Raw genomic sequence first — 26688 nt, 5'->3', positions numbered from 1 at the left:
AAGCTACGTCAACACATCTGTTATTAAAGCCATCATGGGGGTGGACAGACCTCTGTGGGAAATGATCAGGTGAGAGGAGGAATAGAAATTACTGCCTGCACGTGCCATGATGTGTCCTCCTTACTGCACAGGTCATCAGTGATTCATCTAATTAATCTAATCAGTTATCAGTCTGAGACTTGTTCTACATCTCTGACAGTAAGGCCTGTTTCAACAATGCTCTTTATTAAGTTACTGTCAAATGTGAGGGATTTTATGTATATATTTTTTATGCATGACTTCATTCGGCATGTATTATGAATTCCTGTTGCTCACCATTAACAAAAAATCAAGTCACTATGACTTAATGTGATTAGTAACACTTCATAGAGTATCTACGGATGATGTTAATTCCAGCAGTGGAAGACATTCTCAGATGTTTTACTGAAGTAAAAGTAGCAATACCACAGTGTAGAAATACTCAGTTACAAGTCACGCATTCAGATTTAGATTTTCATATTAAAGTACAGCAGTATTGGACTCGGACTATACTTAAAGTAGGCAACTCATTATGTAGAATGAGCAATTTCAGAATAATGTTTTACACTGCATTATAATCACTTCAGTGTTGAAGCTGGTAAAAGTGGAGCTAACTTCAACGACTTTATCTGCTTTCTTTGCTGGGAAGCTTGTGAATTTCCACCCTGGCATCAGTAAAGTTTCATCTTGCTCAAAAATAAAACATAATTTCTTTGCTGATGATACTGTTTACTATTATTGTTAATCTGTTAAGAAGCCGTGCAACAACTTATCAAATAAATGCAGGAGAGCAAGGATTGACTATGGAAGAAGAAGGGTGGAGGATAAGGGGTGTGGAGAGGGTTGATGGAGTAAGAAGGTGGAGGTACTTGGTATGATGGGCTAGTTGAGGGGTGGAGGGAGAGGAGGAATTGTATGGGGGATATCTGGGCAGTAAGGATATTGGGAGGGCAGGGATGAAAGGAAAGAGGGGAGTTCAGATGGGAGTTACTCCTGCCTTCTCTCTCCTCATTCTCTATCTTTCCCCTCTTCAATCTCTCCCTTCCCTTCATCTTTTCTTTTTCTCCTCTCTCCTCTTCCATCTTCAGCTTCACTTCTTAGGCAACGGCATCATTGTTGCGTGTTGTCACGACTTGCTGCGCTACAAAACACAAAGCCATAATGGAACTGGATCTGGTGTGGATATAGATAAAACACAAAAACATATATTTAGCTGCTGTTTTTGAGGTATTTCTGCTTTTAAAAAACCTCCAATGCACTCGAAAAAGTAATGCACAACTCAGTGAATTGCTGGTATTTAATAAAGTGTAATGAGCACCGGAGCTGAGCAATCGTCTACAACTCAAATCCATTACAGTTTCGGTCTCAGTTATCTTTTGTAGTTCATTATTATTTTTAGGGGTTTTTTTGTACAATACTGTAAACGAACTGACACAACGAGATTAAGGGAATGCTGCATGTTTAAGGAATAACCTGCATAACCCAGATCTAATTACAATGTAAGCTAAAATGATGAAAAAAGGGTAGACAAAAACCATCGTTTTATTTGTCTGCATTACAAAACAGCTCAAACTGTCCTAATCTCCGCCTCGCTGCTCAACACGGAGCTTTGTCACAGTTCACCTTCAAGTAGGACTGTCCTAATTGGTTGCCATGGGGACCAAAGATTTGATGAAGTGTCTAGGCTTCCTCATCATCACTTCCTGCCAGGCTGCTGTCTGTAGAGTCCACTTCCTCTTCCTGCTGCTGTGCTTCTGTTTCTTTTGGCTGCTGTTGAGGCGCCGTTGTGCTGGAGGGCTCTGTGGGTTCTGTGGTGGTGGTGGTGGTGGTGCTGCCCTCTGCTGGCTGTGCAGTGTTGCTCGGCTGGTCTTCACCTCCGTGCAGGAATTTAGACCAACCCTTCAGTCGCTCCTCCCGCTCGCGTGTCGTCTCTTCCACCTGAACAAACAGAATTCACATGAATGGTACAAATTCTGACCAAGTGTGGAGTCGAAGTTCATCTAAGATATCACGATAACTCAAATATCACGAGTTGTTTGTAAGAGTGATGACAAAAGCCCCCACCAGCCTGCTGGTATATTAAGCATGTATGAATTCAATTCAATTCAATTCAATTCAATATTCCTTTATTGAATGTACTTTTATTTATTAATCATAATAACTTCTGCCAGATATATTATTACATACATCTTATACAAACAGAAATAGTGGTTATAGTGTTAGAAGCACCATAAGCCATTGCTGGAGGAACACATTAAATCAGCTGCTTGAGTTGCCCTTTAAAAGCCCCAGAACCCCACACTTTTGCCCCATCTCAGGCCTTTGCCAGATGTGTATGGGTATTTCCCCCCACAATTAAAAGCAAAAAATTGTGTGCACATGAGCTTAATTTTACAAAAAAAAAACTATGTACACCTCAAAAACAATTCCAAATGTTCAAACAGCGTGCCAGCTGAAGGGATGAAGGGTTGGAAAAAGTGTAAATCAAGAGGCATGAGCTAGCAAAAGAGCCACACTGATCACATTCAAACTTCTTCTCCAAGTTGTGCATCCCCATACATCAAAAGTATTTTTGATATCTGTATTTCGCAGTTGGTGTACCTGATAGTCTGTCGTTCCATCCCAAAGCTGAGCGGAAAGCTGCCTTCCTCCAAACCAGCGACCATTGAACGACTGAATGCATGCGTCGGCTTGCTCAGGCTCCTTAAATGCGACCGATGCCACGCCGTCCGGGTGTCTCTGCGGCACAAACACAACCAAATACCAGCTGTTATTGACACCACTGACATAAAACTCAAGCCATTCTATTGTGACTCTGAAACAGCACGAATGACATTACACTCACATCAAAGAGGATGACCTTCTTGACATCTCCGAACTTCTCACACTCTGTCCGCAGATCCTCACGATACTCATTCAACACCAGGGGGTCTTCCTACGAAGGCGAATGCAGAGACCACAAAGATTAATACTCTTAATACACAGTCTGTGTGTGTCTGTGACAGAGCATGTATGTGCATACGTGTGTCTCTCCGCACCTCAAAGTCACTGGGATGAAACATGTTCCTGATGATGACAACTTTTTCATGCCTCTTCCTCGCATCTCCTTGCTTCTCTGGCCTCCAATCCAACTGTCTACACAGACACAGAGACAAACAGGCACTATTAGTAGGAGTCCATGTGATGTGTTGAAAATAAAGAAATGCTGAGTTATTTGTCTTTTTTTAATCCACTGCAGCAATGTGGGGAGTTCATCCATATGTGCAGTGGGATTTGTGGGAGGTTGAATAAAAAGAAGAGGAACTAGAGCTTACTTCTGTTGCTGCTGCATCCTCTTCCTGTAATCCTTGCTCTTCTTCTTCTTCTTGCTGGCATCATACTGGCCCTTCAGCTCAAACCGCGCTGCTTCCACATGAAGTCTGTAACCTCTGACCTCTGACTCATCAATCAGACGCAAAGCCAAAGCCACCGACTCCTTCTGCAGAGAATCACAAAGACTTCACTCATTTCTGTGCTGCTTCATAGTTTACATAATTCTGTCATCTCTTGGAGAGTAGGAACTTTTTGTCTTGTTGTCTAACAAGTGAAAAGCATGCCTGCTTCCACGTCTCTAACATGGCGAACATGCAAAAAATGTATCCATGGTACAGTTGGCTCGAACAAGCTGACTTCTTAACTATCATGTAAACAAGACACTTGGTCTCCATAATCGAGGAAGAAGATTGGGAAAACCTGATTTCCCCTGTTAGGAGTGTCACCGATCACTGTTCTGATAGTCTGCTCTAACACACACATCATAAACAAAAAGCCAGGAAGCAGCATCTTCTATCACTAACACAGTTTATATAAGTACGCAATGCCTTCAAACTAACTTTATGCAAGCACATGGACAAACTAACCTTGAGATAGCAGCAGAGGCCATCTCCTTTCAGATTTCCCTGTTTGTCCTTGTAGAGTTTGACCTTGTACTCTTCAGTCATGGGGTCCCGCATCACAATGCCGCACTTGGACATCAACTCAGCAAACTCCTCAGTGCTGATGTCAGGAGGCAGGCCTGAGGAAAGTTGAGGGAAGAAAAATAAGAGAGTGAGAGTGGGATAAGACAATTGGAATCAGCTACCCATTGGACGGCAGTCAATTTGACAATAAGTGAAAAAAAATGTTAGGGATACCAACCTGACACATAGACATTCGTGTTTTTGTTGTCGTCAATATCGAACCATCCTACATGCACAAAAAGGCATTTATTAAAACATATGTTCGTACAAACTTAATCATAGGAACTGTACATGTAAACGTATTCTGTAAAAAACATGATCACTATTGTAGACAGGGACAAAAGTGGAAATGTGAACCAAAAACTGTAGTTCTTCAAAAAAATAAAATAAACCAAGAGCAGTGTTTCTTGATTCCCATTTGCGTATTAGTTATGACGTGTTAGTTTTTTCTCTCTCCTCTCCGGTTGCGGATGTTGTTTTACCTGGCTCTGCTTTCCGCTTCTCCCCTTTCTGCTTTGCTTCTTTAGCTGGGGGTTCAGGCTGGTTTGGGTTCGGGTTTGGGGCGGCAGCTACTGGTTTCTCCTTTTCTGAAGGTTTGCTGTCTTTTTCTGGGGCTGCTTGGTCAGTGCTGCTCACTGTGGCATTGTTGGCATCTGGATCTCCCTCCTGAGTGAAGCCATAGTTGGCCTGGTAGGCTGCAATGAAGTCCTCTGTTATCTAGAGAAATGAAGCAAACCTACTTAACATTAACACAGAAAGCGGCAGCAAACAATTTTGCCACACCTCACAAAAGTGACAAACTGTTGCAATACAGTTAACACAGATGATGTCTGTTCATACAAAAAAGAAGTGCAGTGACATCTGTATTTAGTGACAATCCCAATAATTAAAAATTGGTGTTGACCAAATAAGGCCATATACATTTCAATGAAGCATCAAATATATGCAGAAGAGTGCTGCAAATATAAAAATGTTAGTAAGAAAGATCTGAAGGTCGTGGACTGAGTGACTTTACAGAATGAAGATGATGGAGGAAGATAAAAGTTGACAGGTAAAGAAAGAAAAGCTCATACTTTAGGGAACCAGGCCTTCTTTTCATGATCCCAGTCATACACAGTCCCGTCCTCTGGGTCAGTGTAGGTGTACGGGTCAGAGCCATCCTCGTTTCTCTGGTTGTAGAGTTCCTGCATCCGCAGCTGCTCTATGAACTCTTTGTGAGCATCTGGTCCACCACTCATCTGCAACAAGAACGTGAAATATCAAATTACCCAGGTCAGCAAGCCATCACACACAAGACATGTTTTAGTTTAGTTTAGTCAGTAAAGAAACCAAAGAAGCTACTCTTCTCTGATTTAGTGAAAATATACCAAAATATGTGAGTGGCTCAATAATAATGGTTGCTTGTGACCAAAGCGGGATAGTAAACGCACGTGTCAATGTTCTGGTCCGGCCAGTAAAATCAAACGATAAACGACCGTTAAGGTTATAAAATAGTGAGATTAATGTGCTTCTGGCTGCACACGACAACGTAGTTTTGTAAACAAGACATTAGCGGACCAATCATATCTTTCTACTGACACTGTCACCGCCCCGCAACTCATGAAAAAGCTGTCAGCCAGTTGCTTCAATTCATCATACTATGATTGAGGACCGACAACTTGACTTAATTTCATCTAACTCTTTAGCTTAAACAGGTTAAAATCTGCTGCCCACCTTCATACAACTGTTTGGGTTCAGTCCACATCAGAATAATTTATAGATGCACATTTGGCAAGTTAACGTTTGAAAGTCCATGAGCACTGGTAATAACTTGTCCGTTAGCAAACATAGCTAGCTAGCATTACCTTTGACAACGACAGTCCACGAAAACTCAAATATGGTAACTCGGTGCGAAGGTTAACGAAGCAGACTCCCTCTGTCTAAAGACACATCCGCAGAACTCATTGGGATTCTGTGTTTTAATAATGCAGTTGGCGTTTTATATTGATTTTGCCTTAAAAACAGCGTTAATCACTGCCCGCTAACGTTCACCCCCAATCCGCGACGACACTTGAATGAAGTACTTCCTGTGTCAGGTTCCGAATGCGCATGCGTGGGAACTGGAGAAGAAGCGCTTGATTTGTATTACAGCGTCTACCGTTTCACAATAGCGACTGCTACAGTACAGGGACTCTGTACCACCAAAACGAACGATCACTCGGCCCACAGTTAGTTACAGGCAGAACGAGTCGACCGCACGTCTTGCAGGAAAACGAGCGCCGACAACCCAGCTAGCTAGCTTTCAATGTAGCTAAGGGGAAAGTAAATCAACAAACATTTACTGTGGTTTGACATGGCGGAGGGCAGCGGTAACGTCAACGTCAGTCCGGCCAACCTTCCACCGGGAGACCCGCAGCTTATCGCTATGATTGTGGAGCACCTAAAGAACCGGGGGCTTTTTGACGAGTTCCGTCGGGACTGTCTGGCCGACGTTGATACTAAGGTAACAGTGAGCTAACGCTATGTTAGCTGTTGTTGCTGTTTATGATTAGCAAGCCAGACTGAGAGCTGATGTTAACCAGGATGGGTCAAGCCTCTGATTGCTATTTGTGCTAGCTGTTAACCTGTTGCTCAACAAATTGAGATTCCGCAGTGTGCGTTTAGTTGTTACATTATATCTTCTGTTTTGGTGTGTTATATTACAAATTGCTGTCACTGTCGTTGCTGCCAGCCTGCCTATCAGAACCTGCGACAGAAAGTAGACAACTTCGTCACGTCCCAGCTGAGCACACAGGACTGGAACCCGTCCATCAACAAGAACCAGATGAGGAATGGACTGAGGCAAAGTGTTGTTCAGTGAGTTTAACCTTTTACCATTTGTCATGAAGCATTGTATTCACTTGCTTGATTGTATAGCAGGCGTTTGCTATGATATATGAAACTGAAATCATGTCAGGGTGCCACATTGTTTCATTAATGGGCTTTTCTGGATGATCAAATGAAATTGAGCAACTTCCAAGACATGGAAGAAAAGAAATTCCAAAGAAAGCATTTGAATAACCGTAGCCAAATAACAGTACAGTGCTAAAAATACAGATGTTTTAATTGTTTTCCTCCTTTCTCATTAATTTAACTCTTGTTTTTGTTTTTTAGATCAGGTATGCTCGAGTCCGGTGTGGACAGGATCATCACTCAGGTCGTCGACCCCAAGATGAACCACACCTTCCGACCGCACATAGAAACTGCCATCCATGATTTCCTGTCAGGAGACAGGAAGGAGGAGAACGCCTCGAGTTGTAACTCTGCACCGTCAGAACAGACAGAACCACAGGAGGTCCCATCTGCCTCTGGTCCCAAAACCCCCTGAGGTTTGTTTAAAAACTGAAATACAATTTAAGCTCATGAATCATTTCAAAATACAGTTTAGAAATCTGTACTTTCCTCTCTTGTTGCAGGTACACGTGCTGGTATTTGCTGGTCTAAGCATAATGTTGAATGGCTGTGTTAGCCTTTTGAAAGGTGCAGCATCGGGCAAGAGGAGGACAAAGAAGAGGAGGAGAAGGTTATTTCCTGATAACTCAGACTAATGTCAGGAATCCGGAGTGTTTCTGCATTCAAAATGCAGCGTGAGATGTTGTTTCATTGCGAGTCTGTCCTGCACGAGGCTACCGCTGGAGAAGCTGGACAATGCTGAGCAGCGGCGCACTGTCGCAGCGCTGCACGGCTCTGCCTGCCAGAGAAACAGGGCACAAACCTGGATTATTTTTCATTTTGTTTGTATGTTTTTGGATTTTTTTGTGTGTGATTTCGGATAGATTTTTACTTCGGAAAGCTGTCATCTAATCCACATTTGTCACTCAAGACAGTTTTTGTCCATAGACATTTTTCCACTCACTCTAGGACATGTTGGCAGCAGTGTGTTAAATTTGCAAATTGTCCACACTGATTCAAAATGAGGGGTGAAGTTAACAGGCTGCTTGATTTCTAGTTAGGATGATCAGAGGAAGAAGATGCTGCCATTTCCTTCTAACTCATTAGATGTATAAAAAGGTGTCTTCAGGTTCTTTTGAAGTCAGATTGACAGACATGCATTTCAGTGTATTTTGTCCACTAACTTGATGTTTTAATTTTTCATCCCACCATGTCAGATTTCCTTTTGGTGCATGTATTGAGTATGTAGTATCGAGTGCGCATCCTGTCTGCTTCACTAAACACAGTTGACATCATGTTCCTCTTTGTCTCGTTTTTCTTACTGCACCTGTTTGTAGTTTCTGAGTCAGTTCTTTCATCTGGCTGATTTGACCTTTTCTGGTCCCTGCAATGAAAACAGAGCAGAGCACATTTTCAGAAAACAGCACCACCAGGTGGGGTAGTTGTTCTCAGTGAGGTATTTTAAAGGCAGAATCCACCAAAAATAATTCCTAGGCTTGTTTTTTGGACACGTGGTTTCTCTGTCCCCGCTGTTGTCAGTTTCTTAAGAATTTCCTTTCAATATCAAAGGCAAAACTCAGCCGTTTGTATAGAAACCTCGTCACTCTCCAGGTTTAAACAGACCGTGTGTGTGCGCGCGCGCGTGTGCGTGCGTGCGTGTTTGTGTGTGTGTATCATCACAGCTTGCGTAACTTTATTGATTTCACTCCTTTTTGGCAGGAGACTGATCCACACGTTATGTGTGTCTGAGTGCGTGTGTGTCTGTACATCTGTTGCTCTTCGTTCTTCTGTGTGTGTGTTTGTGCTACGTGTCTACATCAGTGGTTCTCAAACTTTTTTCGGTGTGGCCCCCTTCAGAAGCCCCCCAACGATTTTTATCAGTCATTGTACGTCAGATTTTATCGTCACACACAATCATACCCACAGTATAATGTAGTGAAATTTGATCTCTTTAACCCTGAATGGGTTAAATTCAGTATAATTACGGGAGAAGCAACTAATAAAAATGTGAATTTTAATTTTTTTCTGAATCTTTTTAACCATTTAAATGACACCTGTGGTCCTCCGTATAGTTAAACAAAATCACAGATAATTTTTTTGTGTTTGCATCTACTGGTGTTCAAAACATCAAAAAATGTATTTGAAAAACTCAGCAGCGTGTCCCTGTTAATTAAGTTCTGTGTGCTGCAGTGAACTGAACATAAGGGCAACTGAACAGTTTATAAACCCAAAGGTTATGCTAACGCTCCCTCATATCAAGTACCACAAAGCAGATACTTGTGAATTCGCTGTATATGCACACAGACAGAGGCAGACATGTTGTTTACAACACGATCATGTGAGAGACAGAGTACAAGAGGGTCCTGCATGCGCACTATTTGCACAGTGGTGTCTATGCATGTCATTTTGGTCATGTGTGTGTTCGGTGTCAGGGTGAAGGGTCATTGTGTGGGTGGTCATCAGGGGTTGTGTGTGAGAAGCTGTGGGATGTTGTTTTGAAGTAGGATGAAACAGAACGAGCAGGAAAGGTCAGGGGGGGAAAAAGCCCTCTGACAAAAGTCCAAACATTAGCCCCTGAAAGAGTATGTCTTCCCCAAGTGGGCCCCTGCATGGACACACACACATAAACACACCCTGTCTTTTTACCTTGACCTCCCTCTACAACACACACGTACACACTTGTCTCAAATACATTCACTGAAGGCCTCTTGGATGCAGGGTAGATGAACCAGAGGAGGCAGGAGAGCAAGGAGTGAGAGGCATGAGGTATTTGTTTGACCCACATGGAGATGCTAATGTCATGGTGTCACATGACTGTGGCCTGTCCCTTTGTGAATGTCAAGGGTCAGAGGTCATGGCCGTTATGAGGAAAAACATACAATCACAACAACGAGGCTGCAAGATTTGAAAGTATCATATAGAAAAACAAAGCTGAACTCACCTTGGTGACCTCATCTCGCCGCTGACCTCGAAGCACTCAGAAGCAGTCAGCTGTTTTCTTTTTTGTTTCCTGTTCCCTGCAATGTAAAGAGTTAGGTCAAACAAACAACAACATACCTGTAGTGCTGTCAACTGGAGCCGTGATAGTTTTGCTTTTATCTGCTGAGATATCTGTCAGAGAGATTTCTGCTTCCACCTCAATACAATGGAGGTGACCAGCCCTCTACATCCACAGCTGTCCTACTGAATACAGACCAAAGATGACTGTAGGTGTCAGATACAGCCAAGGAGCAACCTCAGTGCCAAATACTGCAGTTCCGCGAATGGCCACTTGAGGCTGGCTCCAAAAGCAAGTCAGTCCCCATAGACCCCCATATTAAAATGTCCAGCTTTACAGAAGAAATAAACAAGTTTACAGCCTGATACAAAAACAGTTTTAGTCTCTATAGCTACGTTCCCCGTCCCTGACAACTGTTGAGGGGTGAAATGTTATATAACTCACAGGTTTAAATTATATTACAGCTTAAAATTATGCTTAATTATGGGCATGGCCGCTTTGAGTGACAGGTAGCAGCTAGGTTTCAGCAACCAGGCTTCATTCAACCCACCTCAGCTCCACCAACGCTCCACCTCTTTGCCCTTTTTTGGATTAACCAGGAATTTGTCAGGCGCTGCCAAGATGAAACTTCACAACGGCTCCTCAGAAACCTACAGGTGACGTCACAGAGATCAAATCAGTGTTTTATACGGCCTATGGATGCAGCCTTATGTAATATTATACACTGCCTGGTGACAGTGTGAAAGTTACACTTTTAGCATTTTCTAAATCTAAAGAAAGCAATTTTTGGTCTCGATGAGTCTCAGTCCAGTCTGCCTTTTTAGTCTTTATTTTATTTATTTTGTCGTCTATCACCGTGACTACCACCATGCAGCTGGTGTCCTTTTTGTTTTTCTGCCCCTGCCCTCAGATGGCCTGAGTCCACCACTAGTATAGAGCATTAAATTAGTAACTGACCTATTCACCATCAACAAAGCCATTAGTTTCAACTTATAACCCCTTTATGAACTATATCTTACTAGAGCACCACCAGATATGTTACATAAGAACACTATCGGCGTATTTATACAAACATGTCAGACAGACGTGATGTGAAAAATGTCGGTTTACAGAAAAGAAGCACTGCAACAATTTGTAAAACCTGACCCTCTTCACATATAGACTGCGCTCTGTGTCTGTGTGAGTGCTGCTGATACGTTCCTCGCTGCACGTCTCCCTGCCAAGAAAGCAGCTGTTAACACTCAAACACACGCGCGCGCACACACGCACGCACACGCATACGCACACACACGCACACACACACACACACACACACACACACACACACACACACACACACACACATAGGCTGGCTGGTGGGTTAATTGAGTGTGGATGTCTTGAGTGGTTGACCTTCACATACCCCCGCAGACTCCAGAGGAACAGGAAGACCCTATGAGAGTATTTTCACCTCATGAACGTGGATTTACTTTCTTTGCCAATCCTCTCTCATTCCACCTGTGCTTTAAAAAAAAGAAAGGAAAAAGAAAAGAAAAAAAAAAACACAAGAAACACACGCTCTCCTCCGCTGTTGGTCCTCTCCGACTCTCATCAATGATAAACCTTTGGCTCCAGCGCGGTGCGCGTTCACGGGGCTACGCTGTGATTGGTGGGGACACCGACTCGGGCCGCCGTGAACGCGCAGCTCACGTGCAGCTTTATAGGTTTCAGCCTTCATGCCGTGGTCATACAGTAAAGTGGAAACTCCTGTGCAAGGCTTCGCTCCAGCTGCAACCAAGTTTGTAAAACAAACAAGTCAGACAAGCAATTAGCCCTGCTGCGATTAGTCTGAGGCATGTCGGCGAACCTGTCCGCTGCGTTTTTTCTGCTCCTGGCCTGTCAACAGGTGCTGACCGTGGATCCGTATGATGCCCAGGAGAAACAAGTGAACCAGGCCAAACGACGCCTCTCTCTGCAGAGCACAGGTGAGCACCAACAGCAGGTGTGCTGCTGCCTTAACTGTCTCTACTCTTTGTCGGCCTGCATTGCGCACTGCATTCAGATATTTGCACTTTTTACGCACACTGCTCGAGCCTCCGGTGGTCGCACTTGGGTGGTCTCGATTAATAACTGGCCCTTTAATGTTCAGAAAATATCTACTTCAAAGCATGTGCAAAGCTGCCGGAAGATTTCCTGTCTGTTAAGCTTCAACAGCGATAGGCATGATTTGTATGTGTGGTCTGCGGTGTTACATGATGCTCCGTCCAGATCCCGCTGCAGAACACCTGACCTATGCATGCACAGTAACTGTAGAGTTCTTATCGTATTGATACTTAACATAAATATTTATTACTGACATTCAGTGAACAGCTGCCCCTAATGTGTCTTCATGCAGTTAGTTGAGTGAAAGTGATTTGACAGCACCTCATGGTATTATTTTTATCTCTATATGTCGCGCTTTTATTGCATCGTTAAAATACTCTGCACTCTATGCAGCCTATATCAGTTTAAACTATATAATAGGCCCGTACCGAGCAGGGCGGTATAGCTCTCCTCTTGCTCTGCTGCTCTGTTGGTGGCTGTAATTCAATGCGCAGCTCCGGCGGCTCGATCCCGTCCAAGCACATTCCCTCCGTACCAGCAGGGCGGTGCGTGACGGCCCCTCCGGCCCAGAGCTGACCTGCAGGCTGCACAACATCAACAGCAGCAATGACGGATAGTAGCTGCAGGTCTGTAACAGTAAGAACAACAAGACATTTTCAATAGCATATGCTGCATATAACGAACTAAATAATCTCAGCACAAAGTCATCTGCGCTGGTGATTTCTGCAAAGGAAAAGTATTGTTATCCATCACTGATGTTGGACAGCTTCAGCTGGCCGTCTCCTCTGGATGATGCTTCAGTCAGTCATCCTCTCCTGCTGCCTGCTCAAGTCTAATTTGTGTAATAGGAACACTTAAAGGTTCTGTAGAGCAGATTTTGACCATTACACAGCTGTTTGCTCTGTGCAGTTTTGGTGGAGTAATGACGTCCTGAGCAGAGAATGAAGGCAAACTCCCCGTGAGCTTGTTTAAATCTGAACTTTTCTCATCTTTGTTTTGGTAGTCGGTCCGGCCGTGTTGCAGGGTTAGGGAAAGATTAGGTTTGGGCTTGAAATACCTGTTTTTGACTCCACCAACTCAGCTTGAATAGTGGTCTCTTGGCGGTTGTCCTACCAAGTTGTCAGACTACTACCGCCTCCTTTCAATCTGAACTACCTCACTTAGATACCTATCATAGAAACGTTCATATGATACTTATTAAATGCCCAAATTTAATGTATTTCTGATTTGCAGAAATGTACAATTTTATTCTGGAAACTGGGCTGCCGCAGCTCACTGCTGCAGGCTGTTTGAGAAGCAAGAGTGACGATAAATCCACTTTTTAATGCCAAAAGTTTAAAAAAATAAACTCTCCTTGCACCGGTGAACAGATCAGATCAGATTAGATCAAAATCTGTTCTGGCTCTGGTTCATAGGGGCAGCCAATGCGTGCATTTGTTTTGCTCTGAGATGCTGGTGCTAGTGCGACACCTAGTGGCAGTGACTGTTGTACATAGAACCTTTAAAATTATCTGAAATTTTTTTTTTAAATCAACAAGAACATTGAACTAACAACTGCCACACCAAGGCAGTGTAATGTCAGGCCATGACATGACAGGAAGTCTCCATGGTCATCCTGACGTGTGTTGTCACTGTAATGCTGATACTGTCCTCTTTAAGGTACAGTGGAATACTGCAGAGTAGCAGATATGATTTGGGAGACACACTTCTGTAGTATCACTGCAGGGACATTTATACTGATCTTTCTCTCTCTCTCTTGATTTCTCTCTCTCACAGCGGAGATTCAGAGTTGCCTGGTGAGTTCAGGGGACGTCGGCTGTGGGACGTTTCAGTGTTTCAACAACAACTCCTGTGAAATCCAAGGGCTGCACCAGATCTGTCTCACTCTGCTGCACAACGCCGGGCGTTACGACTCACAGGTGGGAAGCAGCACAGCACTCTGACTTCATTTCACACACTTACAAAAGCACTCAGTAGAAGTCATTTGTTTGCCATTTGGCCCCTTCTGCACTAACCGACAGTGTGTGAAACCATGTCCCACAGCAACGAAGGGCAGGCTTAGATAAGACACACAAACATGTTTTTCCTGCATTTAATCCCTTCAGTCATTACAGTCATTTGTGAGGAATGCTTGTTGTATACGCAGCAGTGTATAGTTATGCATGGTATCACTGGCTACAGAACAAACTGAGGGGGGAAGTGAAATGAGAGAGGGAACAGCCTGTCTACTTTACTAGAATAGAAGTGCATGAGAGAGTGATGCAAGTCTAATGTGTCTCCAGTATGAACAGGCACAGAGGATGATGTTCAGAATCTGAGTGGGTGACTGTTTGCTGGATATATAACACAGTCTCATGCAAACAATATGATGCAGTATAATAAGACACTGAATGTTACGGCCTTGGGAGGCACTTGCTCTGCTTGGGTGGGAGTTGCCTGTTAAATTTGCATCCTTGTTAGACTAGAAGTCACCATAGTAAGGTTACTGATGCTTGAAAGTAGTAGTAGTATCAATATTATTACAACATAACAGTGCGACGATGTGAAAGGAGTCGCTCGTAGTCAGTTTCCGCTCATTGTTCAGCCATCTGGATCTTTACTGTTCGGTTTCATTGTCACTGCTCTCATAGTGAGCAGCCCTAAAATCCTCCCGTACACACTTGGGGGGGAACAAAGTGGAGCATTTCGCAGCTACAGTAAGGAGCCAGATTATTTCCCTCAGGACTTGGTAGAGACCAAAAACAGAGCTAAAAGAGAACATTGGACTCGTGCTCCTGGTGGCCTGAAACATGACTTCAAATTAATTTAAATGTTTTTCTGTGGCTGCTGAAAGTGTAAATAAGCAACTGTTTGCTATCAAGTTCATCAATTTGGATCAAAGTTCAGCAACGTTGAACTCCATGTGAAGTGAAAATGTGAATTTGCTTCTCTAATTTTAAGGACTGATACCTTTAGTCATCCCTTTTTGAAGTAAAAAATAATGTTAAAGTATGTTTAAATGTATTGTTAAAAGTTTTGTATTATTAAAAGGGAGAAGAGGGTTAAGTGAATTATCAGAAATGTTTCTTTTGGTCTGCGTTGGCTGGAGGGGCGTGTTGGTCTCTGTGTTTGATTGACAGCAGCTGGCAGGTTGACAGTGTGTTGATGTTACACGGTAGTGAACGAGAGACAAAGCAAACAAACTGCTGTAGCCTACATGTCGTGGGCCGACAGCATGCAGGGCCATGTTTACATGCTGTTTAATGTGCTGCAGCTGAGCAGCCGAATATCTGATTTTCGCTCCTTCATCAAGCTAAGGTGCAGGGCCAGACGTGTGTTCATGTTTGTAAGTTAGATAAGAAGGAGGCTTTAGCAGGAAAGCTAACATGGGTGTTCACAGTCTGGCTCAGTGTGACTCAACACTGATGTCACTGCAATATGAAAGATATGATTGGCTGTATTGAAATAAAATTCTCTGCAGACGGAGAATTAATGCTAACATCCATCAAATTAATGCAGAACTAAGGGTGCTGTCATGAAACCAGAAAATATAAAATCCAAATTTCTCCCTTAAGGTTTAAGGCCGCAGTGACTCGCTGTAAGAAAATCTTGCTTTACTTCCACACTGTAAAAAGATACCTGACATATGACACATGACACATGTATGGTCGCTATTTTAATCCAGTTTGGTTCGCTGCTACACAGTTTAATGTAACAAGACTGTTACTGCATTCACACTTTATTACGCACTCTTTCAGCTATTTTTTTTGTTTGTTTTTGCAAGTTTTCACTTCCACCAAACTCATTGGGAACTAAAATAGTTGTCTTTAAATGCCTAGTGTTGCTTTTACTACAGATCCACACACACCACTAAGAAGTGGAGAAATCCAAAGCTTGACTGCTTGCATGTTTACGGCTGCTAGGCTATGATTGGACATGCTAATTTTACTGTCTGTAAGTAAGAGACAGCTAGCAAAGTAGCCATCAAAAGTTAAAGCACTAATGCTACAGGTATGTGTCTATGACCTTGCTGTGGAGTTCCTCTGTCAGGTTTGACATCGTCATCAGAAATGTCCCACTGATTCCTCCTGTTGCTCTCGTCCTCCTACACCTTCCAGGGCAAGTCATTTGTGAAGGATGCATTGCGGTGCATGGCGCTGGGACTGCGGCAGCGCTTCAGCTGTGTGAGCCGTCGGTGCTCGGCGGTCAAAGAGATGGTGTTCTCACTCCAGAGGGAGTGCTACTCCAAACACCAGCTCTGCCTGGCCCTACAGGACCACATGGACACCATGGGCAACCTGGTCCAGTTCCATCTGATGTTTCCCCCGGGGTGAGAGAGACACACAGTAATGCCTATGTTTTCATGAGATGTAGAAAATTTGGATTATTTGGAATAATGGTCGAACATTAGCGTGCATGTAAAGGCCTATTTCACTCGCCCAAAGTCAGGCTGTCTAATGATGATGACGTAAAAATACAAGAACAAAACAGCAGGTAATTGTTTCGTGTGTGCATGTCCCACCAGACCGTACGTGGAGCTGATGAACTTCCTGCTGCAGTGTGGAGAAGAGGTCAGGTTGTGGGTCAGCCGCCGGCTGCGTGGGCAGTGCGAGCAGCAGTGGGGGGTTCTGTGCAGCAGCTTCGGCGGCACCTGCTTTCCCAGCCAATCGGATGCTCTGCAACACACCACCGTCTCACCACCCACCCCGCCCCGGCTCATCACCGCCCCGCAGCAGCCAACCAGAGCGGCCGAACCAGAGGACAGTGTGCGCAGTATGCTCGACAGCGTGACTGAATCTGATCTCCTGGTGCCTGAAAAGTCCAATGTTACTGCTTCATAGACAGACAGGTGAACCAAGCAGAGGTGCAGATAGGGTACACAAAGACAGAAAGATCATGCACTTATTACTATATGAGCAGTAGAATGGGTAAAAGTAGTGGTAGTCGTAGTATTCAGTGTAGTATTGCTGCTAAAAGCAATGCAACATAACTTATTTAATCTGTTGGATATTTGTGTTATAATAATATTTTTCTTTACATTTGACTTTGTACAAGGATGAAAACCAATTATCTACCTCACTTCAACATCACAGTAAGCCACAGTGTGTATCCTTCAGCTGAGGGCACGGACACACACGAGTTAACACTACAGGGAGTTTGTCTGGAGCTCGAGTGCAGCTGATGGCTCAAAGTCAGTATTCTACCTATTTAAGTCTGTTTTTGTATTTATGAGGATTGTTATATTATGCGTCGTACTTGACACACTATCAAACGTTACCTTGTAGACAGTCGGGGTGCAGTCTGCAGGAAGGGAAGCACTCTTTGGTTGTGACGTGTTATAAATATGTATTTTTAATGTTCTGCTCTCACATTTCATACAGACCCCAGGTTTCAAGCTATGTTTTGTAAGTTTTTATTTAAATCAATCTAAAAATACATTTGTAAGCAATTGTGATTGAAATTCAATAAACTACAATGATGTCACTGGACAAAGAGAAGAGTTCATTAAATCAGTTCTGTCCCCTAAAACAGGTCTTCATACAAATTCACAGTGTAGCTTTTCTGGTGGTGATACATGTTGGGTATCCTGCCATCTACTGGAGCATCTGTGAAATCCTGCTCAACATATCCCTCAATATGTTGCAAGTATTCAATGTTATTAAAAACAGACTTTGTGCTCAACATTCACACAACATGGCAAGTAAGTAATGAGATTCCTGGTGCAGTAGTCTGGATGTCCGACCGGAAGGAAGGAAGGCACAAGGTAAACTCATCAAGAACGGCATCTTTGGGATCGGCATACTGAGCAGACATACGCCCGCACACACACACATACGTGTAATCTGACAAAATGTAAACAACAGAGGGTTTTGCATACCATGGCCTTGAACCTGGTTAGTTCTGAAAGCCGGATTGAAGTATTAAGGCCTCATTATACTTCAAAGTGCTTTTCTAATACAGTCACTTCAGGCAGTGTCTGGTCAGGTGTGAAAGTAAACAGGTTTCTAACTTCTCTCAAAAGCTCCCTTCTATTGCTGCCGCTTCCCACGCAGCACCATGAATGCCCTCGAGGAGACACTGTGAAAGTATGCATCCTTACCCTAATTTGTACAAATTGTTGCATCAAGACAGTCACTCAAAAGTTCTTAGATTCAGACAACAGCAGGTGTTTCATATCAGGTACGAGTGCAGCCATTTACAAAAAGTCTAAAACCCTTTGCCTTTACACATGGAGGAACAACGCGTTTGAAGCATGCTGAGGCTGTAAACCTGCCGCTGCTGTTGCATGAAAGCTCATAATGCCAGTTAAAGTCACTCGGCTCGTTTTACTTCAGATGAAGGTGATCTTACAAAACCCTTGTTACCCATTTTATGAACCCACATATTGCATAATGTTGAAACTAAAACACAGGGTGCTAAACACCATGTTTTCACCTGATGCCGCCTCTGTGCGCTGCCAGTCCAGTCTCAATGCCGCTTCTAACTCTCCGTGTAGTCCGTGCTTCTGCTCCATACCTGCTGAAACTCCTCGTGGTAACTTGATGTTGAGTAAAATAACTGGAAAACATTCTCCCTGAAGCCCGGGAGCGTGCCCCTTTCAGGAACAGCAGTGAGCTAGCAGCTGGCCAGCTAAATGAAAGGGAAGAGACGTTTCTTGAGGATGTACAGGACGGTGGCGAGGAAGAGGGCCAGAGCAAGGAAGATGAGCAGCTTGTCCGTCAGCTCCCGTCGGTTGTACTTGAGGATCAGTTTCCTCCCCAGGTGGATGGTTCCCGTCATGTTTTTAAACTCCTCATTGGTTTCCTGCACCGTCCTGGAGGAGGTGGCTGTGGTGAGGGACACACTGAGTTTACCTTTTGTGCACAAACTATAACTCTGAAAAAAGCACACCAACACATGGACAAAGTATTTTTGGGGGTCTCTTTACCCAGTGTGCCGATGGTGTCCTCGCTCTGCTTCACCTGTTCAGCCATCATCCTGCTGATAGACATCAGACTCTCCGTGATGTTGCTGCTGGTTTCCACGAGGCTTTCTTTCGTCGCCTTCCTGAGAAAAGATAAGTGACAGTAAACATCTGCCATATTCAACTGACACATCGTCTCATCCCTCAGCAGAGCTGTACAAACCTCTGTCTGGTGCTCTGGTTTTCTACTCCACGTAGCAGCTCGTCCTTCTCTGCGTTGTCTATGGCTAGTTTGCAAGCCAGGTTAGCTTTCCTCCACGCTGTCTGGTTACTGGAATCCACAGAAAAAAATCCTGATTTACAGCTTGCAGCTTCTCAAAGTCTTACAGCTCCAGAGACAGATGTACTGCATTTTCTTCTTCAGGATGACAAAGACATTCTGAAGGTAACGGCAAAGCTCATTTTGATGTGCTGACAGATCAGTTAACTCGCTTAAACAAGCTGTACTGATAATGTTAATAATGGCAATCACTGAAGAGTCAAATAAAGATGTCTGCTGTCCACACACCTCAGCATTTGCCTTCGCTGGCTTTCTGTCTCTGCCAGGATGGCCAGTTTGTCCGTCTCTCTGTCCTGCTCTCTGGCCATCTGCTCCAGATCCTGACGACAACAACACACCACATCAAATAAAACTCTGCAGATTTTAAGCATGAAATATGTCAGCAGTGTAAATGTGATGTGAGGCCTGACCTGTATTCTGTGTCTAAGATTACTGAACTTCTCTTTGACCTGGGAGTTGAGCTCCAAGAGAACTGACTGAGGTCCAGGGCAATCCCTGATGTCCTGCAGGTAGCGTGCGCACACACACAATTAAATGTTATGTATCCATGATTAGGATGATCAAAACAAGACTATAAAATGATTTTTTTGGGGAAAATACATGTCCACATGCAGAGAGGTACTGAAGAGTAGGACTGATGAACCGAAACCAAACACCAAAATAATGTCTTATAATCCCACTTTCTACATAATTCAAACATTTTTGCCATTATTCATGTTCACATTAATAAACCAAACAGTCTGATTTATTTATTTTACTTAGATTACCTTCACTGAATAATATACATAATACACATAATACTACAAAATCATCAACATCTTCTGCTTATATAAAGTATGACATGTAAACACTTTCAAATAATGTTATTTTGTGATTAATATATTTTTTGGATTATTTTCTCAATGGATTTATCTGCAGATGTATCTACCCTCGTGATGAATAAATTGGTCTGTAAAGTGGCAGAAAACAGTAAAAAATTGTCATCGCAAATCCCAAACCCCAACATATTAACACCAGCTTTTCCAGTAAAATTAACTGATACGGCTCCTCATCATCAGTCAGTTAGCACAGCTGTCAGATCAGCTGTTGGACATTGAACGTAATGTTTGCTCGCGTCTGTAGGATGTTTAGTTTTTACTACCTAACGCAGATATCTAGCAAATAAACCATTAACAGTGATCGAAGGGAACAAAGATAAGCAGAGTTATTATCATTACAGTAATGAGCAGATTAGTTCCTGTTTTGTCCTGTATATTTTACCTGTTTAGTTGTTAGCTAACGTTAGCTTCCCTTCGAGCAACCTGTTGTGTTGTCACGGAAACCTCTCCGGAACATAACCGGAAGCAGCATGAGCAATAAATAAATAAGTGGACAAACAACATGTTCCCAGTTCTTACCTGAACAAGAGCCTTGATTTCTAGGTCATATTTTATAATTTCTTGTCCACAAATTCGGACGTGAACATCCGCAGAAGACGCCATATTTGTTTTTGTATGGCAACGCTGGAGGCCCAAATTACAGCGCGCTCGGCTGAAGGCGAAGCAACAGTTGTGACGGTTTTCCTGTCAGACATAGAATAAAAATAATTTACCACATCAAGGTACAATAGGGATAAGAGAGAAGAGGAAATTGGCTCCTAAATACCAGACTTTACATTGAATTGGTCTTGTAAAGGAAGTGTTGGACAGATTTAGGTTAAATGCAGACTATGCTTTTGATGTTCCTCTACAAAATTAACTTATACTTTAAAAAAAACACAAAAAAACACAAAAACCTTCAAAGCCTTCACAGCATAATGAGTCTGGACAGAAATGATATAAACTGCAACATGACTGGTTGGCAGAGGTATACGACTGTGAGGCGGTAAGTCTAGCTGTGTGACTATTGTTAAATATCTCAAGTTGTTATAATTCAAGTTGTAAAAAAAAAAGGTTTGAAATCATGGATGGATTAAGAGTCCAATCACCAGTATTACTGCCCCATAAGGTACTTCGTCAATGGTTTCCACCTCTGGCCCTCTCAATATGACAACTGACAATACAAAACATAAGGGATCACAGCTGACCTACGAAGGCTTTTTCTACAATCTTCTCTCTGCAGCTGATTCTCCTCAGATTGGTAAAAACGATGCCACTGTTTCAAAACTGCTGTTTGCATGAACAATGAATGGATATTTTTGTTGATTTCTACTAAAAAAAATCAATAAGAGCATCTACATAAATCAGCATTTGCACAGTTACACTGACCGATTAAACATACAGGAGTCAGCATGGGGTGCTAATGGTTTTATTATTTTGATATTAAAATCAATAAACATAATCAGACTATTGTTGTGGTTACAAGCAGAGCTGAGGTACCAACTCCCGGCTGATACAACAGAGCAAGAATGATTTAAAAAATACAAAGAAAAGAAAGAGGCACAATAACACAACAGAGATTCAGGGCAGGGGTCCGCAGGATGTCGAGCAGCCAGAGACAAAAACTGTCAGAAGCTCTGAAACAGAATGAGTCGTTACAGTACAAACCAAACAAACAAACAAACAAACAAAAAACATCTTTTAGATTTCCATGCCTGTGCATAAAGCCACCCACTGTGCCTCCAAGAAAACAACAACAAAAAAAACAATACAATGTAAAAGAAAACGTTAGATAAAACAAAAGTATAAACCCAGCACAACATTTATTACACAACATAAATATAACAACTGTCAAGATATTGTATTCGAACAGGCATATACAGTATGTGAACTACAAATATAGACGTCATTGCTAAAGAGAGGATCAAGTTAGTTTCAGCAGGATACACTTTCTGCAGGTTTTGCTTCTTTATGAAATTATAATCCCCAAGAGATCTATTATAGAGCACTTAGCAATGAAGTACAGCCTTCCTACTGAGACTGGGGAGAGGAACACACACAGGACTAACTACAGAAAGATCCCATGCTGTTGATCTAATCAAATAAGTTACCATACAAGACCAGAAGCATCATAACAATGGCATGTAGCTGTGGAGCTCAGGATGGCCGATGCCTCACACATCCTCTACATGTTTGGACTTGTATGGATTTCCTATAAAATCTTCTTATGGTCTGTCGTTATTATCAAAAAAATCGAAAGAAAAAAAGAAAGAAGAGAAACGGAAGAGATGCTTTAGGATCAACTTTTTCTTTTTGTTACATGTCTCTCGCTCCATGCATTTTTTGGCAAGTCTGGAGGGAGATGAGAAACTTTGCAGCGCTGGATGATGAGCTGGATGTGTTTCGCTATGGAAAGAGGGGTTTTGTTTTTGTTATCTAGGGTGGCTTGTTGTTAGCTTGTTGCTTGTTGTTTAATAAGATCAGTCTGCGGAAGAGGACATGAACCTCCCCCCACTGCAGGGGAGGGTGAGGGGTCTCTGCCCACCAGCCTTAAGTGACCCCTGGCTAATCTCAGGAGCTCCCTGACAAGACAACTGCGAACCAAAAGCCCTTCTGAAATAAAAAAAAAAAGAAAAAAGAAACATCTCTGGTGCAGTGGTGAAGTTTTCCCCCAGAAAAACTGAGCAGATTTTCAATCCCCCCCCAAAAAAAGTTAGAGAGCTGACTCCTAACCTGAGCTCCAAGGCTGTGGAGCACCTGATCCTCAGTCCAGAGTCGTGACAGAGGAAGAGTTGTGTCAAAGGTGAGGTTCTCTTTGCCGACTCGACCCTTGTGACCGAGTCGAACCTCCAGCGACAGAGGGCTTCGTGAGCTTCACAGACGACAGTTACTCAAGGTCACAATGAAACTGCAGCATCTTGTTTCCTTTGAGTAGCATCAGGGCAGAACATAATGCAGAGAAAGCATAAAGTAACAGGATACGGAGGGACCGGAGGCCGAGCGCAGAGAGGACCCCTGTGTCGTACTGTATCTTTCTGATGACAGACTACGAGTTTTCTTTGTGGTTTTTGTTGAAGGGAAATCTGGTTATTTTTAGCCTATTTATCTCCTAATTCACCAAACTAGGAACCACTGTTTCAGAGAGAAAACGACATGTCCAATGCGAATATTTTGGCGCTGTTAATATCTCCATCCACTAAAGGAAATAACTAAATCCCTTTTCATCTTTCTCTCTGTGTGCATCACAGCCAGCAGCTGGTCTCACAGCAGGAATCCAGGAAGTCACAGCCCCGTGCCAAGAAATAGTCCTTCACATATTCCTTTAAGTGTTGATGTTTGTTCACTTTGCTTTTTGCACTTTTTAAACAAAGTCTAAAGTGTTTACCAGTTAGCTTTAAAGGTGTCGGCAGGTGGATGCTTTTACTTCTGGACAGAGCCAGGCTAGCTGTTTCCCCCTGTTTCCAGTCTTTGTGCTAAGCTAAGCTAACCGGCTGCAGCTTCATATTTACCGGACAGAAACGAGAGCGGTGTCGACTTTCTGACCCGACTCTCAGCTAGAAAGCGAATAAGTGCGTTTCCTCAAATAAAATAAGATAAAAAATATTCCTTTAATGCGAGGAGCAGCTCAGGCACACACTGCGAAAACGTCAAGTGGAAGCCGATAAGTAATCCTTGATCAATCTCATTCTACATAAGCACATGTCAATGATGACAGCATCTTTTGCAAATGGAGTAAACTGGGAAACAATTCGCAAATCAAAAGGCAGAATCTATTTTTGTCCATCTTAAAAATTCACATTTATTTTGTTTTAGTTGAATTATGTATTTTGCTATTGATTTACAAATGGTCTCTTTTAGGTATTTAGATAATCTTTTTTAAACTGATTTACTGGATTTATTTAATTTCTAATGCGTCTTACTTTTATCAAAAGGTCAACTGTCTCGCAGTCTTATTTATTAATGAACTTCAGTATCTAATTAAACATTAATTATTGATTGTCTTCATAACCAATTGCATCTCCAGAGTGCAGTGGCCCGATTGTACAAGAAGCTTATTTATCGTACACAATGAGGTAATATGACAGATATGAATAACTCTAACAACATTTTTAAGTAAATATACAAGAATATATATTTTGTAATTATTATGTACTTATTGTCACATAGCTTATTTCCATTTATGGTTTCATTGTGACTTTGCTTCGTGTCTGTGAAGTCTCTGACTCTTGGTAAAGCCTGCTTCAGCGGAAAAGCTATAAATCCTAATTGCAACAAATTGTCTCCTTACATTTTAATTTATTGGATGAAACAAATAAATATCAAAGAAATGGTATGAACGCTGGGATCAGGGGAAAAAGTCATAAAATATAATTTAGAAAAGGAACATCAAAAGTGCAACATTCGACAGAGTCAGAGCATAAATATTAAACCATAATATTAATTTTCAAAAAAGAAAAAGGTTTAAACAATAAGCAGGACAGCGGCCATATAAAGATACAACATTCGTGATCTTTCTGGATCCTGACGACAGGAGTCTCCCTCTGTGTTCCAAACAAAGTCGAACAGGAAGTAGAACGACAGGAAAAAGCTCCACCAGACACTCACACCTGTCTGAATGATCCTGCTGAGGAAGACTAGTCTACATTCATCAGCAAAGCAGCAGCAGAGTTATACCTCGCTATGTCAGCATACAGCAGTGCAGCAGTCAGAAACACGAGACTGACCAGAGTCGTCAACAGAAGGAATAATATGGCTAATACAGCTTTTTAACGCAGCCATGTTAGCACCCAGCCACAGACAGATTAGCACCACAGTTTACCTCCATGCTCAGTTTGTCGCTTCATTCGCAACCTGCGACTTAGTGCCAACACTGACTTCAAGGAGGGTCTGGCACTTCATAATAGCAAAGTTAAGAAACGGAAAGTTCTGGTTTATGCTTTTTTGTTTTGTTTTTGTCTTTCTCAAAAAGGTCAAGAGGCAGCAACACGGTGCTCCATGTCAAAACCACAGAAGAAGAAGAAGAAGAAGAAGAAGAATACATTGTAATTGACAAGGTAAAAAGCAGGCCCAAGTCTCCCTCTGCCTCAGACACAGTGGAAGTTTGCTCTTCTCTACACGGACACACCAGCGGTGATAGCAGCAGCAGCCAATACAGAAAACACAATAACGTGGCGTAGTGGGCAGAGAAAGAGATAAAAACAGAACCAGGTTTCCCAAAACAACATCAATTTAGCTTACAAGTCGTCATCGATGTTCTTCTTCAGTAACGCTTTGAAAGGGAATTTTCTATCCAGACATGACACACCGCGCGCAGCGGCTGTTAAAGGCTGATCATTGTACAAAAAGTGTCGATTTGGGGTTAAAATGAGGTTTCCGTTTCGTTTTCGTACTTCAAGTTTTAAGTTTTGGGAAACCCAGTCCCTTGTTTCTGTAGGGAAACCCCCTCCAGACTGACAGAAGGTGCAGATTTGTGTTCTCATATATTTGATTAAGGCACCTGGTTCAGCAGGCATCATATTCAAAGTATTGTTTTTTTTCCTTGTATATGTAAAAACCAAGTGCAAGGTGAGTAACACTGTCGTTTTCTTTGACTGTTGTAGGAAAAAGGCTGTGGAAAAAAAAAAAAAAAACGGGGTGTGTGGTAATAATATACTGTATTTGTGTCATGGACAGTAAAACAAAATCCAAAATCTCTTTGTGCTCATTCAATAGCAGCAAGTATGAAATCATTCAACTGAGAGTGCAGCGAGTGAACTTTGTGACAATGGAGACGCTTTCTGACGATTGGCCAAATTATTTCCCAATCTGCGAACAACTCCAGACGTCACTTGATTCTCTCAGTGCTATGCAGGGAACCGGCATGCAGAAACATCATTCTCACATTTTTGTCACAGAGTACATTTCTGTATGCATCTAATTTACACAGGGGAGAATGTGGGTACAATAAGCACACAGCCTCCGAAGATAAGGTGTTTTTACAAGCAACGAGGGCAGCCCACATGGGTTCAACAAGACAGGGAACATTTGAAATGCATCGACAGAAGCTCAAAGCCAGACTCTGAGACCTGACACCACGGCCAGCAGGAGGTGAAGTCATTGAATATTTGGTAACGCTTATCTTACTCACCTGTAATTTTCTAATTACCTGCCAAGAAGTTTCTCAGAAACAGCTACTGTGGGTTCAAATTATGGAGAAAATAGGAATATCAGGAGTAAAACGTAAGCATTAGCATCACGTCCAATATTCACTCTTCTTTTAGCTCTGTTTTTGGTCTCCACCAATTCCTTGGGAAAATATCTCGTTAGCTGTGAAATGTTAGCTTGTCGCTAAGCATCTGTCTGTGTTTCGGTGCTGGGCAGGTAGTGTACGGTGGGTTTTTAGAGCTTTCTCTTGAAGAGAGACTGAACCACAAGTCGAGCTGTGGGTTGTAAAACCAAAACAATGAGCTGAAAGGTGCTAAATCGCTTGCTAGAGCTCAGGGGCAACAATAACAAAATAAGGCGTTACCGAATATTTAATATTGGGATCTTCAATACACAAGCTGAATAAATACCAATGACAAGAAAATGCAGAATGACGTTGCAGTCCTGCTGATTATTTT

General features: G+C 42.6%; 3 protein-coding genes across 4 annotated transcripts; 1 reads left to right on the top strand and 2 right to left on the bottom strand.

The window, feature by feature from the left end:
• Positions 1-1301: 1301 nt before the first annotated feature.
• Positions 1302-6072, bottom strand: htatsf1 (HIV-1 Tat specific factor 1). Its single transcript, XM_070982894.1, has 10 exons — positions 5861-6072; positions 5090-5254; positions 4499-4733; positions 4195-4242; positions 3918-4072; positions 3333-3496; positions 3057-3153; positions 2864-2953; positions 2620-2757; positions 1302-1956 (listed from the first exon to the last, which is right to left on the bottom strand). Exons 2-10 carry the CDS (start codon positions 5252-5254, stop codon positions 1699-1701), a joined length of 1350 nt encoding a protein of 449 aa, XP_070838995.1. The 5' UTR covers positions 5861-6072; the 3' UTR covers positions 1302-1698.
• Positions 6073-6181: 109 nt separating this feature from the next.
• On the top strand, positions 6182-16826 carry LOC139345008 (uncharacterized). Its single transcript, XM_070983455.1, has 7 exons — positions 6182-6498; positions 6727-6851; positions 7149-7359; positions 11810-11888; positions 13783-13925; positions 16104-16315; positions 16511-16826. Exons 1-7 carry the CDS (start codon positions 6349-6351, stop codon positions 16824-16826), a joined length of 1236 nt encoding a protein of 411 aa, XP_070839556.1. The 5' UTR covers positions 6182-6348.
• Positions 16827-17315: 489 nt separating this feature from the next.
• On the bottom strand, positions 17316-20718 carry bnip1b (BCL2 interacting protein 1b). 2 transcript variants are annotated; one of them, XM_070982949.1, is made up of 6 exons: positions 20627-20718; positions 19640-19732; positions 19458-19549; positions 19113-19220; positions 18914-19032; positions 17316-18812 (listed from the first exon to the last, which is right to left on the bottom strand). In XM_070982949.1, the coding sequence occupies exons 1-6, from the start codon at positions 20708-20710 to the stop codon at positions 18616-18618; spliced, it is 693 nt and encodes a 230-aa protein (XP_070839050.1). In that variant the 5' UTR covers positions 20711-20718; the 3' UTR covers positions 17316-18615. The 2 variants fall into 2 exon arrangements, with proteins under 2 accessions (XP_070839050.1, XP_070839049.1); XM_070982948.1 differs by having other exon boundaries at positions 17384-18812; positions 19458-19732; positions 20627-20714.
• Positions 20719-26688: the final 5970 nt, after the last annotated feature.

This window comes from Chaetodon trifascialis, chromosome 16 (assembly GCF_039877785.1).
Source record: "Chaetodon trifascialis isolate fChaTrf1 chromosome 16, fChaTrf1.hap1, whole genome shotgun sequence".
NCBI classification, from domain to species: Eukaryota; Metazoa; Chordata; class Actinopteri; order Chaetodontiformes; family Chaetodontidae; genus Chaetodon; species Chaetodon trifascialis.
The sequence above is the reverse complement of the archived record's forward strand: the minus strand, read 5'-3'. Positions and strand labels throughout refer to the sequence as shown.

What these genes read in the sequence shown, in the direction of transcription:
- htatsf1 (XM_070982894.1), bottom strand. Translation starts at nt 5,254, where the DNA reads ATGAGTGGTGGACCAGATGCTCACAAAGAGTTCATAGAGCAGCTGCGG. An exon ending in AGAAGGTCATCCTCTTTGAT is followed by an intron (nt 2,758 to 2,863) that starts GTGAGTGTAATG and finishes TTTGTGCCGCAG; the next exon opens with AGACACCCGGACGGCGTGGC. An exon ending in ATGGAACGACAGACTATCAG is followed by an intron (nt 1,957 to 2,619) that starts GTACACCAACTG and finishes CTGTTTGTTCAG; the next exon opens with GTGGAAGAGACGACACGCGA.
- bnip1b (XM_070982948.1), bottom strand. Translation starts at nt 20,710, where the DNA reads ATGGCGTCTTCTGCGGATGTTCACGTCCGAATTTGTGGACAAGAAATT. An exon ending in CAGCGAAGGCAAATGCTGAG is followed by an intron (nt 19,221 to 19,457) that starts GTGTGTGGACAG and finishes TGTGGATTCCAG; the next exon opens with TAACCAGACAGCGTGGAGGA. An exon ending in AACCAGAGCACCAGACAGAG is followed by an intron (nt 19,033 to 19,112) that starts GTTTGTACAGCT and finishes ATCTTTTCTCAG; the next exon opens with GAAGGCGACGAAAGAAAGCC.
- LOC139345008 (XM_070983455.1), top strand. Translation starts at nt 6,349, where the DNA reads ATGGCGGAGGGCAGCGGTAACGTCAACGTCAGTCCGGCCAACCTTCCA. An exon ending in CCTCTGGTCCCAAAACCCCC is followed by an intron (nt 7,360 to 11,809) that starts TGAGGTTTGTTT and finishes GCCTGTCAACAG; the next exon opens with GTGCTGACCGTGGATCCGTA. An exon ending in CCGGGCGTTACGACTCACAG is followed by an intron (nt 13,926 to 16,103) that starts GTGGGAAGCAGC and finishes TACACCTTCCAG; the next exon opens with GGCAAGTCATTTGTGAAGGA.